Here is a 17,613-nt window from a genome sequence, read left to right on the forward strand (position 1 = left end):
AACAAGGGTTCAAAAAGAACTCAGGAACGTCTGCACAACATGGGCAAACATTTCTAACCATTTTCTATATTCCTATTCCATAGCAAACTCTACACCTTTGTTTTAATAAGCACCTTCTTTGCTTAGGTAATCAGGAAGGTGAACAGTATTTTTGGGGTGATTTAGCTGTGGTGGTCAATTTTTTTTTATAAATATTAATGATCTTATGACTGAAATTCTGAGAACCTTCAGTGAAATTATTTTGCTCGAATAGCTATTGTACATTATGTAACTACGAGGGCCGTTTTTTTTTCAACCTCCGATCGCTCTGTGCAGACGCTATGCGGGCAGCAGGAAGCGGGCATCCACTGTAGGCAACTGCGCAGCTCTCATACTACACACTCTGCCATTGTTGATATTCAGGCGTCAGTCGGCATTTTGCTACAGCCACGTAAACATGTCCGCCATTATTGATGCTCCCGCCAAGTGTGATTCGTATTTTACAGGCTGAAGGCCATAGTGCTGCAGAAATCCATCGGAGAATGAGTCGTGTTTATGGGGAAAACTTCATGAGTGATGGTGTTGTGCGTGAATGGTGTCGAAAGTTTAAAGATGGCCGTAATGATGTGCATGATGAAGGGGGCCAAGGACGCAAATCTGTCATTTAAGATGACCTGGTTAAACAAGTTGACAGTAGGGTTAAAGAAAACCGCAGATTCACCATTACTGCTTTGTCTACGGAATTTCCAGAAGTTTCAAGGTCTGTTTTGTACTCTATTGTTACTGAGCAGTTAGGCTACAACAAACTTTGTGCACGTTGGGTCCCAAAAATGTTGACAGACGGCCACAAAACTGGACGAATGGCATCAGCTTTGGAGTTTCTTGAGCGTTATCATGATTAAGGAGGCAACTTTTTTAAATCAATCGTGACTGGGGATGAAACCTGGATTCAATACGAAACACCGGAAACAAAACGACAATCACAACAATGGATGCATTCAAATTCACCAAACAAACCAAAGAAATTCAAACAAACCTTCAACATCAGAAAGACTATAGCTACTGTGTTTTGGGACCAACAAGGTGTGTTGCTTGTGGAGTTTATGGAGCCCGGAACCACAATCACTGAAGCTGTTTATTGTGAAACTTTACGACGTTTGCGTAGAGCCATTCAGGACAAACGAAGAGGAAAGCTGACCGCTGGAGTTGTTCTGATCCATGACAATGCCCGTCCACACACTGCTGGAGCAACTCAACGGGTTCTCGAACAATTTGGATGGGACATTTTCGATCATCCGCCATACAGTCCTGACTTAGCACCCAGTGACTTTCATCTTTTTCCTGAACTGAAGACGTGGCTTGGTGGGAAGCGCTTTCAAACCAATGAGGACCTTAAAACCAACGTCAAGGACTACATGAATTCATTGGCGGCAACTTTCTTTGAAGAGGGTATTGAAAAGCTTGTCCACAGATATGACAAATGTCTCAATCTCTTCGGCGATTATGTCGAAAAATAACCATAAGTGTACCAATCTTTTGGTAATAAAATTATTGTTTTAGATGAAATTGTCTTTTATTTATAGCCTATCGGAGGTTGAAAAAAAAAAAACGGCCCTCGTATTAATTTGCATTAGTAGAAAAGCATGTATAGACACTTTTAAATAACACCTCAAAGATTTTCTTTCTATGGGAATATATAGTTTACCAGAGGCTGATACATAAACAGTCCTTGGGGTTTGGAAATAAAATTGGAAAAAAAGAAAATTTTAAGTTTCTCCCATATGCCACTTAAGTGGCTAAATATATGTAAAGTACTGAAATTATGAATGGAACAAGGCTCTATGGTAATATTGGAAAAAATAAAATCTCTATGAGGAGAGGAAATGCACACAACTTCACACGCAATCGAAAGACGTCCGCAGGAGAGACTGTACTAATGGCGAGTTTCACAAAAACGGAGAAGGAAGAGCTGTCCTTCTCCATGACAAGCACAAAACTGAATACTTGCGTGCATTTCTTGTAAGAATGGCAAAAATTCTTCTAAAAATAGTGAAAACAGGTGACACAGAGTTCCGCAGTGTCGTAAAACGACCCTTTCATTAGAGCCACGAAATTCGACAATTTTTTCGCTAAGGATTTCCTCAATTCCAATTTCTCAATCAAAAGGAAAAATAGAAAGGTTTTCTGAGAAAGTCCATCTTTTTCGCCCGTGAATAATGAAATGGTGGCCGTAATTATTCCTACCTTGTAACATTAACAAACACAAATGGAATAAATAAGAAAAATGCCAAAAAAAATATTTCCATTTCCGTACCCAATAGTATAAACAAACCCCGGTTGAAAGGATTGTTAAGAAAATGAGTTGCAAACATATTCTGGAAGAATATCCTGAGATATAATGGCATGATTGAATATGAAGTTTAAAAAATAATATAAACAGCATACAGATTATTCAGCTGTTTTAGCGTGGATAGAGTGACCGTATTTTGTTACATGAAAATATTTTTCGTCGATAAGATGGAAGGAAGATTAGAAGAAGGAAGAAGAATGACAAAATATTGATCTCAAAAATTATTAAAACAGGAATAACAACCTTCAAATGTGATTACAGTTAGTATATATATGTATTTAGAAGAGCAAAGAAAAAATTGCACTGAAATTGTTTTGAAACGGCAAAAATCTTACAAATTAAAAAGTACTCCATTAATTTAAAAAAGGTATTCTAAAAATGTAAACTATTACACAAAAATGGGAGGCATGTCAAGACAGCCTAATCCAGTCGCAACACCGTCATGATAGTAGACAGAACAGAGCAGAGGAGTGTAGGGAGCGATTGAAAGACAGGCCGGCATGGCAATAATGTGTTGTCAAATGCCAGTTGGTAAGACCTACGCCAGGAATCTATGTTCACATCTCCATCCGCACTCAACATATTAATAATTTCATAATTTAAAATTTAATATTACAGCTATATTGATGAATTAACAATTAATTCAACATATTTGCTGCTATTCTGCAGTGGTGTGAAAAATAAAGATGTTCACAAGCCTAATGTGAGATCATTCTAGGGCTAATGCACTCTTAAGTTGGTAAATAACTATCAAGCATTAATACTATGTAGCTTAGAAAGACATTTCTCGGGGATTAAGAATTCATAATTGGCTGAATCTAAGTAAAACAAAATAATGTTGGATAGATAGATATTGACAAATGAATAAGCAGTTACATGCTTTTGTGTGATTCATTTTTCATCATTAAAATACCTCACTGTGGCGAAGCTCTTAATTTCAAGCGCCGTCACCAAGGCCAGCCACCTGGCCGAGGTCGTTGCCCTGGGACCCTGAGGTCCCTGCTGCCACCACCAGGGTACACAGAACCGAGTGCCAGGGAGGCGCCGCGAGAGAGAGAGACGCTGACGAAACAGCAACGGAGAAGGACTATCGCGCGTGAGAGACTTTGAGCAAGTGAGTCGCTTACCATCGCACTAAAACGTGGTCGAATTTACTTTATTGAAGTGCGGTTAATTACCGGAGTACCCATAACCCCTTCACTCACTAAATACCATTGTTCACTCAGGTAGGTAGTAGACTCATCAGAAATATTAACCTTCAAGCCTTGAGCACATAACAAATGTCAAACTAAATGATGTTGAATACATCAATATTTTTGGGAGAAAACTGAATGTTTGTAAGTGAATGATAAAAAACTTTACTTAACAGAAAGTACATAATGATATCCATAGCATAAATTGGAAACTTCCGGGAAGTTGATCCTGTGATTCAGTACCAAATGAAGTATTAGCTGGCTTAATTTTTATTACAGAACTAGCAATGTTTTCTGCATCTGAAACTACCATTGTCGGAGGCTGTTATATAATAAATATCTTCATCCTCCACAATCTTCTAGTTAACAACAAAAATAGATTTCAATTCATGGGAGTGTTTTAGGAACATTAATTTTCTATTCCATCTTAACCCTTTCCCTACGAATGACAAATATATGTGGCATGACGTTTCTTGACCCAGGAGACGAAAGCAGCAAATTTTCGTCGGAGATTTTTCTATGCAAGTGATCGAATGCTGAAAATACATATTTCCTTGCTCTCCCCCTTTTATGATGGTCACGGGTTCACGAAGTCTTACTTTCGGGACCCAACAAAGTGGGACTTAGGCCATACCATCAAAATCCGGGAGCAGGTATCTGGACTCCTCATCTTATATTACCCCTCTTTGTGGTAAGGGTGGTCATTCAATTGTTCATTCAGTCAGTTTCCGAAATTAATATTTGTTCCTTTCTCAAAACATATAAACTAAGATTGAATTCTTTGTCTTTCGTGCAGTCAGTGGCGCCGACTCCATGGGGCTTGAGGGGGCCCGAGCCCCCTCAAAAATTCATTATGGGTGTGAGGAAAAAATGTGTCAGGCTTTTCGATTTTCCCCTGAGTGTCCAGGTATCGAGATTCTAGTTATGAGGGTTCTAATGTTGATCATATGACTCTTATAAAATGCTTAAAAAACTTAAAACTCACTACTTATAAAATTTCCGGGGAAAGATCCCCGGTTTGGGCCCCCCATATATTTTTTGTAAGTGGGCGTCCCTGTGTGCAGTGTTCACAATTTTAAAACGAAATTCTACTATAGATTTAACTCATATCTCGATTTCAGTATAAACATCAAGATGGAAATTGTTGCTGCATTAAATGCATTAATATTATAGCTAATTAATATAAACATGATTTATAAGCATGATTGACTGCTTACAAATGCCGCTGGTAGGGTTATAAACCCCGAAAGGAGGGAGCCCAACTACCTTCGGGGTCCGAGATAATGCAGAGTCCCCACTAGGAAGGGTCGAAAAAGGGTGGTGCTGAGAGTGCTCGATTATCAGCGAGACTCTTCTTAATGAATGTCCTGCAACAATGTTCCATACGGAGGGGACGGAGGAGTCTCTTGGGGCTCAGTACAGGAGTCGTGCTAAGGCGAGAACTCCACCGTATCGCAAGGGTTAAAAGGAATTATGCACACATAAAAATGGTAATTTTCATACAAACTTTCAATAACAGCTTCACTTGATACTAGATTGTGGTGATATATATGTATATGTATTACGGAATAGAGATGACATATTGAAATCATTGACTATGCATTTCACACAACAGGTAGGGTACCATCAGTGGCGGCGCGTGCATATACGCATGTTAGCAAGTGCACACCCATAGATGGATGAATTTTAAAAGAAAACTATTCTTTTGTAACGAGAAGGATAAAATCCTGTCTACATATGTAAGAAACATGAGCCTCCGAACGCTACAGCTATCTCCTTTTCGAATTCACCGCTCTACAAGTGTGCGATCCCGTGGCATCGCGCCGGTCGCATTTTCGGTCTATGCGATCGCTTGAGGGTGCTCTGGCGGGACGAAGTAAGCACTGCCTTATGGTATGCACTGTCCAAATGGGTGATGGTAGCAGACTCAAAACGATGCGAGTGCGCACGCGCATATTTTTGGTGACTGACTCGCAGGTAGTGTAGTGGTGTAGCCGCCACCTACACTACCTGTGTCTTACCCACCTTGATCCTAGTCCGCAACTTCAACAGAGTCATCTGTATGGTCGGTTAATACACTACTTCCTCATAGGGTGTAACCACGGGTGTAACTCATTTTGAAACTTGAAATAATTTACATGCGCGAGGACTTACGGAAAGTCTCTAGCGTCGTTGATCTACTAGGATTAATTGTTGACAATAACATTCAAAACACATTCAGTGAAACATATAAACTACTGAAAATTCTGGTGACAATTCCGATGACAACCAGAGAGGTGTTTTTCAACCCTTAAGCCTGTTATAGCATTTTTACGTAGCACGATGGACGAGGACAGGCTCACTGCTTTGGCGATGTTGTCAATTGAAAATAAGTTCCTGGATGGTATCGAAGGTTTCAACAACACGGTGATAGACAAGTTCGCTCAGAAGAAGGAAAGGAGAATGAATTTCATCTACTATCAAATGTAAAGGTGTGTTTAGAATAATTATTTCCATTAGCATGCTAATATTATTTCTATTCATGCAATTTTAAGGGTAGAATGTACCAATGAAATGTTTTGCTTTCAATGTATTCAATTACAACGAAATATGATGCTTATGGAATTAGGATTAACATAATATAATTAAATCATCCCATATATGCTCTAATGCACACCCTAGATAAATTAATACCACCAGCCGCCACTGGGTACCATCCCAGCTATGACTAAGCAAGAAACTTATCGGTTTCTCCTGCATTTTTACAGAAAAAATACAACATGCATACATAAATAGCTTACTATAAGGATATAATTTTAGGGAAGAATAGGAAGCGAATACCATCACATCAAATATCCTCATTTTAAGATAAACTGCTTATGGTGCATGAGTGCCAACAGTGTACTATGCATCTATGTAGCACAGAGCTTAGCTTGGCAAAAAAAAGCCTGCTGACAAAATTCAGTGAGTCTTAATAACATCAATACAACTAATAACAATGTTCCCAAACAAATGTAAAAAAAAATTGATAACCTAAAGCGACTTGGTGGTGAATTTGCAAAGCAAGGTAAGGTTTCTCGTGATAGAGAGAAAAGAATGGTAAGGGCAAGAATCGAACGTGCTACAGCTATCATATGGTAGCTGACCATGCTATCCATTGCAACACTGCAACAGATAAGTGAGACGGGTTTAGGTACTCAATTTGATTGTAATCATGTTACCAAAACTTTAATGTCGCATGCACGAAAAAAACTTACTTCATTTGAGGTCCACACGATCTGATATTTATTTTATGCCAAAGAGACTCGATTATGTACTACGTTAATGATAGCATGTAGAGGTTTCTTTCTGCATTTGTTAGATGCCTTGTGTGTTAGGAAAAAACTATTTATAGGCATAAATTACTTCCAAATTCATGTAATTCCATAATAACGTCTACTGTTGAAATAGTAGCCTATACTGTAGCACACATTCAGAAGTTCAATCAGAAGACATCATAACAGGCAACAGGTATACAAAAATATTTCATTTTATTAATTCATAAAAAAGTCACATAAAACATCATTTGAAGGTAAATACATATGTATCAAAGAATGCATTAAATTTATAAAAAAATGTAAATTTTAGAGATAAAGTTGAATTAACCAGTATTTCAACCACGGGCATAACCAGCAATGGGGAGTTCCTCTATGTTTGATAGACTACTGGGATAGGGAGTTCAAACCTCCATACGTTTTTGGTTGTATCATCAGGTTCAAACCCTCAAAAAATGAACTCCTCCAAGAATAATGTTCTGGTAACAGCCTTATTTGATCAATAAATAGTGGTCATCTACTGGGAGGAGAATCACAAGGTGTCATCCAGTAAAGTGCTACACTTGAATTGAGAAGCTAGATGCTCATATGCTGTTAGCATGCTGACATCATTATGATCCATGACCCAAGGAGTTAATTATCAAAGGCTGAGGTTGTTAATGTCTGAAATCTAATGGAATGATGTTCCTATCTGCTAGTCATCATTATTTATTGCTTTGCTAGGGAATTCTTGTCAGCATTCTGATTGGGTAATATTGGGCTGGCGAAAAAAATCCTATGGCAAAAAAAAATTACTACAGGATTTTTTTTTAGCCAATACATATAACCAGCAAATTGTTGAATGAAGTGCTCACTCCACTGAGCAAGGGGTCAAGTTAAATTGAAAGTTAGTTTATCACACATTGCTATACATATTTGAAAAATTACTCAGATTTAGTGTTTCATTGGCAGGCACCTGAAGATTCTCCTTCAAGCAGATGTCAGTCACACATTGTCAAAATACCAGTATAATCACTTTAATTTCCAAATAATGACACATATTGCTCCTTCTTTGGAACATATAACAGCTTACCTTCAATCTATTATAGATAGCCTATTTTTTGTATTGAAACTTGGCTATCTGAAGTTCGGGATAATACACTCTTATCACTTCTGGCCACTCTGATTGTGGCCATTCTCCATTGGGAATCACGTTTGGTGGACTACTTTTCCAATCCCACACAGAGACAGGTACTTTCCAGTCATGACCATAGTTGGCCAAAATGTAGTCCAATGTGTTACAGGGAATACGAACTTTTAATGCTAAGAATTCTGTCCAACACAGAGAGATGGGAGGAAATATGTACCTGAGTAAAAATAAAAAAGACATAATTAAATCTTGAACTGAAGTGAAAACAATCATGAAATATCAGTACATCAATTCAAAGAGATTAAGTAAAAGGATAAAATGAATGATTTAAGTCCTAATAAATTTCATGAATGTTGAAAACAACTGAGAAGCATAAAACAATTAGCTTAAGCTTAAGCAGATTTCTCTTCTTGGCTAAAATAAATAATGGCCTTAGATGAAAATTTAGCAAAAAAAAAAATAATAATAATATCTTTTAAATTTTTTTGTTAACCCTTTCTAACCCAAAGCTGGTTCTGGGAGAAATCAAATTTCAAGATTTTTCATTTTTAAAAGTTGAGATTTTTTTACTCAATAATAATGTACGTGGCAGCTAACTATTTCGTCATTACAATTTACACCACAAAATAAAGCATAGTTTACTTATTTCCTCAATATAGCAGAAAATTTATACATTTTTGATGTTGCTTTGAAGCAACATTGGGTTGTAATGGGTTAAAAATCAATGGAAATATTAAATACTCAACCATTTTAACCACCTTTATTGTGCTGGTGGTTTTGATTATCGGGAGATTCTTTATTTCTCACTGTTATTTCAGCCTATACCTTCAAGAGTATCTATAATTTTGCACTATGGATTATGCTATATGGACCTAGGTTTTTTAGAAAAAATTATTTCCTGTATCTGTCTTATAACAGATTTAATTAAAAATTAAGTCTTTTTTTTTGAGACATTATTAACCCTTCCATGACTGTGCCAAGAAAAATTACGTGAACGACTGTGTCTCTCAGGTACATCACTTAAATTCATAAATTATGACTTGTATTTCAGTCTTTCCTGTAATTCTACACCATGGCTCTTTTTTAATGATATAATAACTTGTTTTGTGTAATGTAAAAATAAATTGTAGGCTCCATTCATCACGAATAAAAATTGAATTTTTCAAAAACAATTTAAATGTAAAAAAAAATAATTTGTAGCATAAATAACGACTTAGTGGTGGAGATCAAATATGAAAATTATCAAAGAGGCAAGATAAAAAAATTATACAACATTAACATAATTTCAGGTAGCTGAGTTACCCCGCAAGCCACGGAAGGGTTTAGTCACTATTTTATATGTTTCAATTTTCCTATACTTTGAGCCAATTTCTATATTCTGCAAATGCATTAAAGAAGACTGGGAAGGAAAGTCAAAAAGAATAGAATTCAATTGGACTGGAAAACAATGTTTAGCTTGGCTTTATTATGGCGTCACCACCTAGTCTTGGATGGAAAGGAAATTAGAGTCTAAGAAATCATTTCTCCTATTAGTAGCCTCTAAAGGTTCATACATGCAGCTTTCTAATTAATTGACGGGAAAACTTCCCTAGGATAAACAATGAGAATTTCTTGTAAATTAATGATAAGATTGTGTCTAAGTTCGTTAAGTTCGCCTAAGTTAAGTCTAATACATGGATGAAATTATGATCTTTTGCAAATATGCTCATTAAACCTAAGGATATTGTTGAAGTTGATGTTGTGTATAAAGATTCTCACGCCAAATTACTACTAGATATTTGTTGGTATGAGTGCAGGACCGGCATTATTGGGGAAGGATTGGCACAGTACATTAGGCGTCCCCCAGCCAATGCAAAGGGGGTAAACGTCACAGTTTAATTTTAGTTTAGAGCGAACACCTCTTTGTGTTCTATGTCCGGGCCTGCTCTCCGGCTGTGGTGCTGTGCGCACGATTTGGACTGCTTGTGGCATCATATGCTCAGCAGTCCAGCAACATCTTGTCCGGTAGTGTCCGAAAATATCGACAGGGAAGAATGACGCCTCGGTAGCTTAACTGGCTAAAGCACTCAACCGGAAATCGGGGGATCCGGGATCGAATCCCAGTCAAGGCGAATGATTTTTTCTCTGTGGATCTTTCGTCACAGTTTAAGTCGGCACAAGAGGTCATTGAAAGCTTGGCCACAAAGTGGCTATGACAAACTTACACAAGGGAACAGGAAAGGGAACTGCAGTGACAGGGAAGTGTAGGACCATACGGAAACAGAAGACAGTGTCTCTCAAAGGAGATATCCACTTAGGAACAGAAAGAAGCAAGTGTGTTTCGACATTAATTTTCTTCTTATCGATTGCTTAGTCAATGGCGGCATTTAAAAATGGCATTTTTTCCTTTTCTCTTGTTTTTGATTGCTTACCTTTCCTTTTGTGTGTTGAATTTCTTTGGGAGGGAGATAATGTGGTATGCTAGTATGCACGAATTTAATGCATCATTTGTTTTGGCACCAGACAATGAAAGTGACACTATGCCTTAGTATCACTAGTAAGGCAATAAGGGTATCATCAAGTCATTATAGAATTACACAGCAAGACCTATTTTGAACCAAAATAACCATACTACATATATTTATCACAGGATCATACTCACTTAAACTTTTTCCCAGTCTTTGCTTGAGTTCCTCCATTCCATATGATTTTGTTTCTATAAGCACTTGAGGTATCGGTCTTAATTCTATGGTTTTCCCCTGCCTTTCCTTCATAGAAAAAGAACAGATCTAATTTTACTCCTGAAGAGAGGTCCAGGAAAGAGAGCTCCAAGCTATCATTTAAACGACCAAAGTGATGCTTGAGCGCCATGCCTCGAGCAACAAATGCAGGCACAATTTGTTTCTTAAAATCCTTAGCAAAAATACCAATGTCCACATCTTTTGCATGAGGTATTATATCACACTGACGAAAATATCCTATTTTGGAAGAAAACAGAATTTATAAACAGATTAGAAAAATACTCATTTGTCACACTTAAAACTTCAGGGAAGGATAAAAAAATATGACCAGGGAATTTATTTTCTGCACTGAGAACTATTGAGTGATAACCAAATATCCTCAACTATTGTTCTTTTATGCGCTAGACTCTGAAGGTAACTGTTTAATACCCACCTAAGCATGTGCCACTGCTAATCCAAAATGGAACATCAAGGCCATCAAGAATGGTTTTAGCTCTATCAAGAATTTTCCAAGCTCGATGAGCAAACCATCTCCCATCAGGTGTTTTCCTCGTAGATCCATACTTTTTTTCAAACTCAAGCGCTCGATGCCAGCTGCATTCTTTGAAATGTGACTGGCGAAATTCACGAAAGAATGAATAAACATTTAATGGAGTGGTGAAAGGAGATGAGAAATCAGACAATTGATGTGTGGTGACTTCAAACCTTAAAAGAGGAAAAATGCGACATTAAAATCCCAAGAGTAAAGAGGAAATTATGTATAGAAATCCACATAAAATGTAACAAATTCTAATATCATTTGTTATGCACTTTCTGTGGTGGAGATGTACTTTAACCCTTTCGCTGCTGTTCAATCTCCGAAAATCTTCTCCTCACATGCGGCGAAAATGTTAAAATGCGTTTCGTGGGCCCTTGGAGAAGGTACTTCCAGGATGGGTGTGGTACACACTCCGAAGGGTCGCTAATCCACGGCCCTATCCTCGACGAGCTCATCCAGGCAGGACTGTCTCCTCGACCCAACCAGCCTACCTCCTGAAAAGTGACCACTCTGACTGCGATTTCAAATTCAATCACTCAATCTGATCATCAAAAAATAATTGTTTTCATCGCACTCCTGCCAATCAAGCACGTCTTTGAACCGTGTTTCTATGATGAAAAATAACGATTTTGTTAACTTTTCTAGAAACGTGGCTGCGGACAACCGGAAAAATGGCCATTTTAACAAAGTTGACAAAATCGTTATTTTTCATCGCAGAAACACGGTTCAAAGACGTACTTGATTGCATGATTGGCGGGAGTGCGATGAAAACAATCATTCTTTGATGATCGGATTGAGTGATTGATTTTCAACTTGCAGTCGGAGAGGTCACTTTTCGGGAGGTAGGCTGCCTGCTCATAGGGTCGAGGAGTCGGTCTTGCGTGGGTGAGCTGGTCGAGGATAGGGTCACGGATTAGCGACCCTTCGAAGTCCTTCGGCGAAAGTGCTGACCGCATGGCAGGGAGGAAGAAAAAGTACGTCCACAGCAGTCCTCCGTGCGGACGTACTAGGTACGTCCACAGCAGTGAAAGGGTTAAATATTTATTGCGCTGTCATTAAATTGTTATGAAATAATGTAGAAATTAGTTTTTAAGTAGAAAGTAGTTTACCTTTCCACACAAAAAATTTGCATCACAATTTTTGTACATAAAATGGTATCTGAAATTCTCATAGCAAACATGAAAAATAAGTACGCAATTTTGTAGGGAGGGTGAAATGGTAGCCATTGGAAAGCTAAATCCTGTACCACGGAGCTTAATTCTGTCCACAACTTCACATGAGAAACATTTGGTAAAGGAATCTGTAACTCTGACATGACCACCTTGCTATATGACTGCAGCTATTAGCAGGCATGCGGCTAGGAATTAAGGCTAGGGGGGGTTTTTGGCACAACTAATACCGGGGGTATGGAATACGGGAGGTGCAGGTGCCCTCCCAAGAAAATTTTTAAGATAAATGGTTCAAAATGGTGAGTCTTAACGCTTTCTGAGGGATATTTTATTAATCGTTACCCTATTCTATAAATAATAGTCATCCAATTTAGTAAAATGGATTGAATTATAAAATTTCTCTGAGTTCTGGGCAGTTTTATCCTCCAAAACCCCCCCTCGTTGAGCCACTGATTGTTAGCATGTAAAGCTACATACGTAAGCAATAAAATACAATCTAAAATCTGGAAAGTAATTCATTAATACCTTAGGGTGCAGAACAGAAAAACACTGAGAATAAAATGGATGAATGCCGGAGAAACAAGGATGCTTACAGGAGAATAGGAGAAGGAAATGCGCTGTGGAGCAATATTTGCCAAATGAGTATGGGCTGGGTTAGCCCCTGGTTAGGCCTTAGTGTAGCCTGGATTTTGAAATGGGGGGGTTTACCAGAGATTTCAGAACCCTTCCGGAATGTATGGTAAACACCCCATGGTAAAGGGGAGTCCTCTTTTAAAGGCTGAAGGGGGAGGATGTAACCTGAAAACCCCCCTCCCCTATGGCTACGTCACTGCATTTAGTAGGAATGTACTCAGAAGCAGCCAAGGACTTAGGGCTGTATTCTTAGTCGACCCTACATATCCGTCGCTACATAACAAAAGGCCCCTACATGCGTTTCTCAGTCGGCCCTACATAAGTGGTGGGCGATTCCGTCGTCAAGTTCTTTGAGATGACGTAGATGATGGCGCAGCGCCAATTTCCCATTCTGATGGCATAATGGGAACTAACTATGAAACTAAGAGAAGACATCCGATAATTTTCAGGCATATTGTTAGGGCAACGGCTCAAGGTAAATAAACAATCGGTGTCGTCCACCTGGTCGTGTCGGTACGTTAATTATCACTACAAATACCCTCATGTTGAGCCGAAATTAGAACCTTATTGTCTTTAACTTACTCCAAAAGTGGTCCGCATAAGATAGTAATAAGTATGGAGCAAATATGATCATTGACGTGGGAGCTAACGTTGCATCACCAAGATTCGTCATTCGCTTTCACCTTCCATAGTTAAGTTTGTAATTTGGCAAATAGTGGCATGAAAATACGTTTTCTACGGTTATATGTAAACAAAGTATTGGTTTCCCAAGAGTATACCAAGTGCCAAACGTGAAAAATATTTTTATATATTTGTAGAGCAAGGTGCCTGTATACCGCTATGTTGTTCTTATTGGTTCAGTCAATTTTATAATTTATTTAACTTGGTGGCTATAATGTGGTAGTATCATTACCTTTCTGCTGTGTTTCTGTACATTTTAAATTAGTTCATGTGAGCTCGTCTCGTTTAATATGCATTACATCGAAGATTCTTCAATTGAAGTGATCAGCAGATGATATTTGGCCGCCATGTTTTTGTAGGGTGTAGGGCTGGTTCGGGTACCCTACATCAAGTAGGCGCCCGTTTAGTTCCAAAAATGGCCATATGTACGGCTTGATGGTGGCGTATGTAGGGCAAGATCGGTTCATGTAGGGCTGATGAGGTATCCAGGGTCGGTTGGCCCTACAGGGTCGACTAAGAATACGGGCCTTAGTGAAAAATTGGGGCCCTACATGAGCCATGAAGAGGCATGTTTTTGAAGTTTAAAATTGGAGACTATGTGGTTCTCCTTTTACATATCTTTGTGGGTCTCAATGACTATAAATACCTTGCTGGTTGGCCCAAATATGAAACACAGCACAATCAGGCAGGAATTATAATGGTGGGGGACAATTGAGAGAAAATTCCATAAAATAAAATCAAAAGTTAAGGCTCTCTTTTTGAAGAACCTTCTTTATTGACGAAACACTGAGAAGTATAAGAGCTGGCAAGGGATAGGGACAAGTGGAAGGCTACAGTATGCCTAGTATTGTAATGTGAGTACATATTTACAAATGAGTTATTCTTGCATGATTAACACTCCATATTGTAGACATCTATGAAACCAGAAAAATTGCCTGCTAAGGGAAGGTGTCAGCTATTGAGAAGGGGATACTGTCAGGATATTTACAGCCCAGTTCATATGTGCAAGATTTCACAAAAATAAGAGAATTTTAACAATTTTCATTTACTTCTTTTTTAATATCAAAACATTAGTCAGAAAACCTCTAATAAAATATTACAAAAACACTCTAAGTAAATTTTGGAGGCCGTAATTAAAGAAAAGAGCATCAACAAGTACAACAACAGGGTTTTTCTCCAATTTTTTCCTGAATAAGTTCTTTTCAAGTGATAGGCCTTCAACAAATGGCATTTTTATGGGTGGAGGAAGAGAAACTTTCACTGGTCAGCAACTATAAGTGTGTCCATCATTGTAGGTAAAATGTTGGGGTCACAATTTTTTGTTGCAAAAATCTGTATTTAAGAGTATGTTACTCGAAGGAATTCATTCCATGATTATGACTTTAAGGCTAAATTTTCTGCTGCCAGGACCTTAAAATTGTTTGCAAATGGATGGTTTCCATTATTTGGAGGTGTCCGTTGAGGGAAGTTAGACTTCTTGATAGTACAGCTAAAAAAGCATTTTATATGTGTGCTTCCTGTGTTTACCAGTCAAAACAATTCAAAGAGCAACATAACTCACTTGTCAAGAGCTCCTTCACGTTCCAAACTGTTAAGGTCTTTCGACGCAAGCCCTAGAGTTTGCAACTTGAGTTCAGCTTCAGGATCACTGTACACTTGTCCAGTCCACCAAAAGTTACCCTGAAAATTAATAATCATGTTACAGATTCATTGTCGAAAAGTTTGAAACGAAATATCGAAAAATACAAGCTCACCTCTCGCTCATGTAAAAGGCTTACAACGATAGGTATTCTCCTTTTGCAAACGTAAGCAATTGGCACTTGGTCTAGACTAGGAACAACTTCCAGAGGCGATTTGTTATAAAGAACAACCACAGAAAAATCGTATTCCGCCAATTTATTAATGAATGCATTTTCCTACAAAATAAAGAATGATTTTCGTCAAAAGATTACTCCAAAATAACCTATATTACCCCATCATCACAGTAGATTACCTTTAATGGATTCACTCTCTTGTATTCCACTGCCAATAGAATAGGTTTCGAAGTTAAACAAGTAAGGCACTTTTGTCTAGATTTAATGCTTGCAACTGAGGATGCTCCCTCAATTCTATTGAGAATATGGTGATCAAGAATAACTACAGGAAGGCCTATGAGATTCGTAACATTCAAAAACTCTCCCAAGTCCTCATCGCCTTCGTTAACATCTCTTCTTTCTCGAGTCAGTAAAGAAACCAGAAGAAGAGCTTGAAGGGTTAACAAAACAGCACCCAAACTGATCACTAAATGATAAGCGGATTTCTTTTTCATCTCGAAGTTTTGACCACTGCAGTTGCGTTGGGGCCACAGATATATATTTAGAAGAATACATCTGTGATTGGGAAAATCACTTGAACGACATGTTAGGAATCACGCCATTGATACTCATGGTCTGTGATATTAAAATTTAGTTGCAGGCATTACCTATCATGAAGAATACACATTGAGGCTGTATATTTAAGATTAATTCGTGTATTTAAGATTTATGATACTTCATGAACGGCCGACGAATTCCTTTCTCACTCAAACTTCAGTTGAAACATGACAGTTGAAAACGACTGACCGACAACGTAAGGAAATGTTTGAACGGGTAGTGAGTAAAATATGAAGGAAAGGATTGTGAAGTCGCTCAAAATGGCTTAATTACTGATTTAAGATGGACTAAAAAGTAAAATAAGTTCTTCACTGCGGAAAAATTGTCACTATTCGCGTATAACTTGAAACTAACACCGTTTGAATTCTCGTCTGCAACTCATTGACGACCTCTATATGGAATAAGCTGAAGTTCAATAGAATGCTAACAACTGCAGGGAGATATTGGAAGTTGTCAACATTAGGCGATTAGGCACTCACAATCAAAATTGAAACGATTAGGAAGTTGAGATTGTGCGGTCGAGGGGAGTTCTAAGTTGAAGCTCCTCCTTGGTCATTATTAGTTTAACGGTTTCTCCTTTAGGCCATAGAAATAATATCGAAGATGGCAGCAGTACACCGAGAAACAATCCAGAAACAAATTCAACAGGATTGGGCTAATCGTGAATACATTGAAGTCATTACAGGCAGTATCAAGAAAATTGCTGATTTTTTAAACTCCTTCGGTAATGATATCATCTCTCGATTCATCTTTTTGTTTAATGAATGATATCATTTTAATGAATCGGGTGTTTCTTTATTCTCTTCAGACATGTCCTGCCGATCGAGATTAGCAGTATTAAATGAAAAGTTAACCACCCTGGAACGGAGGATTGAATACTTAGAAGCTAGGGTATGACTAGACTCATTAATTGCATTGTGGCCTTGAATTGATATTGTGTTAATGAATGTGTATGCTCTTTCAGGTAACAAAAGGCGAGACGTTGACGTAATGCACTGCCGCGGCACGCCTTCGATATTGACATATTATGTTCCTGTCCAATTAAGGGAAATCAAAATACATGGATGTCTTAGACCAAATACTTTTCTTCGACCTTACCAGTTCTTTCCTGTGAAATACGCTTTTCTCACGCCGCTGGTTTTTTCTTGTGAAATGCAGTAGACTCACGTTCACATAATTCACCATGAAATTATGTTACTCACTAAGTGACCTACCTGGAATTGATTTGACACAGTGAAACCTGCTGCTTTTATTGTGTAAGCCGACTGATAATTGGTTCACTTGTGGTGGTGACTTAAATTGCATGATCGACGGCTTAAGTGGTTTAACATCATGATTTGCTTTTTCTAACTTAGTGTAACCAGCAATTGTTTTTTCATTATGCTTTCTTGTGAATAAAATTTTTACTTGTCTTATATATGTGAAATACTTGAACTCCTAAAAATAGTCTTCGTGTTAAGTGTGCTGTGCATGTTCGTCATATGTACTGTTATATACCATTTGATGATGTAAATGTG

General features: G+C 38.0%; 2 protein-coding genes across 2 annotated transcripts; one reads left to right on the forward strand and one right to left on the reverse strand.

Moving 5' to 3' along the window:
* Positions 1-7,020: 7,020 nt before the first annotated feature.
* On the reverse strand, positions 7,021-16,419 carry LOC124157237 (fukutin-like). Its single transcript, XM_046531801.1, has 6 exons — positions 15,679-16,419; positions 15,440-15,601; positions 15,247-15,365; positions 11,098-11,369; positions 10,586-10,901; positions 7,021-8,161 (listed from the first exon to the last, which is right to left on the reverse strand). Exons 1-6 carry the CDS (start codon positions 15,991-15,993, stop codon positions 7,909-7,911), a joined length of 1,437 nt encoding a protein of 478 aa, XP_046387757.1. The 5' UTR covers positions 15,994-16,419; the 3' UTR covers positions 7,021-7,908.
* A 115-nt stretch (positions 16,420-16,534) lies between these two features.
* Positions 16,535-17,511, forward strand: LOC124157240 (probable protein BRICK1-B). Its single transcript, XM_046531806.1, has 3 exons — positions 16,535-16,820; positions 16,905-16,987; positions 17,061-17,511. Exons 1-3 carry the CDS (start codon positions 16,700-16,702, stop codon positions 17,085-17,087), a joined length of 231 nt encoding a protein of 76 aa, XP_046387762.1. The 5' UTR covers positions 16,535-16,699; the 3' UTR covers positions 17,088-17,511.
* Positions 17,512-17,613: the final 102 nt, after the last annotated feature.

The sequence above is a fragment of the Ischnura elegans genome, chromosome 4, assembly GCF_921293095.1.
Source record: "Ischnura elegans chromosome 4, ioIscEleg1.1, whole genome shotgun sequence".
NCBI lineage: Eukaryota > Metazoa > Arthropoda > Insecta > Odonata > Coenagrionidae > Ischnura > Ischnura elegans.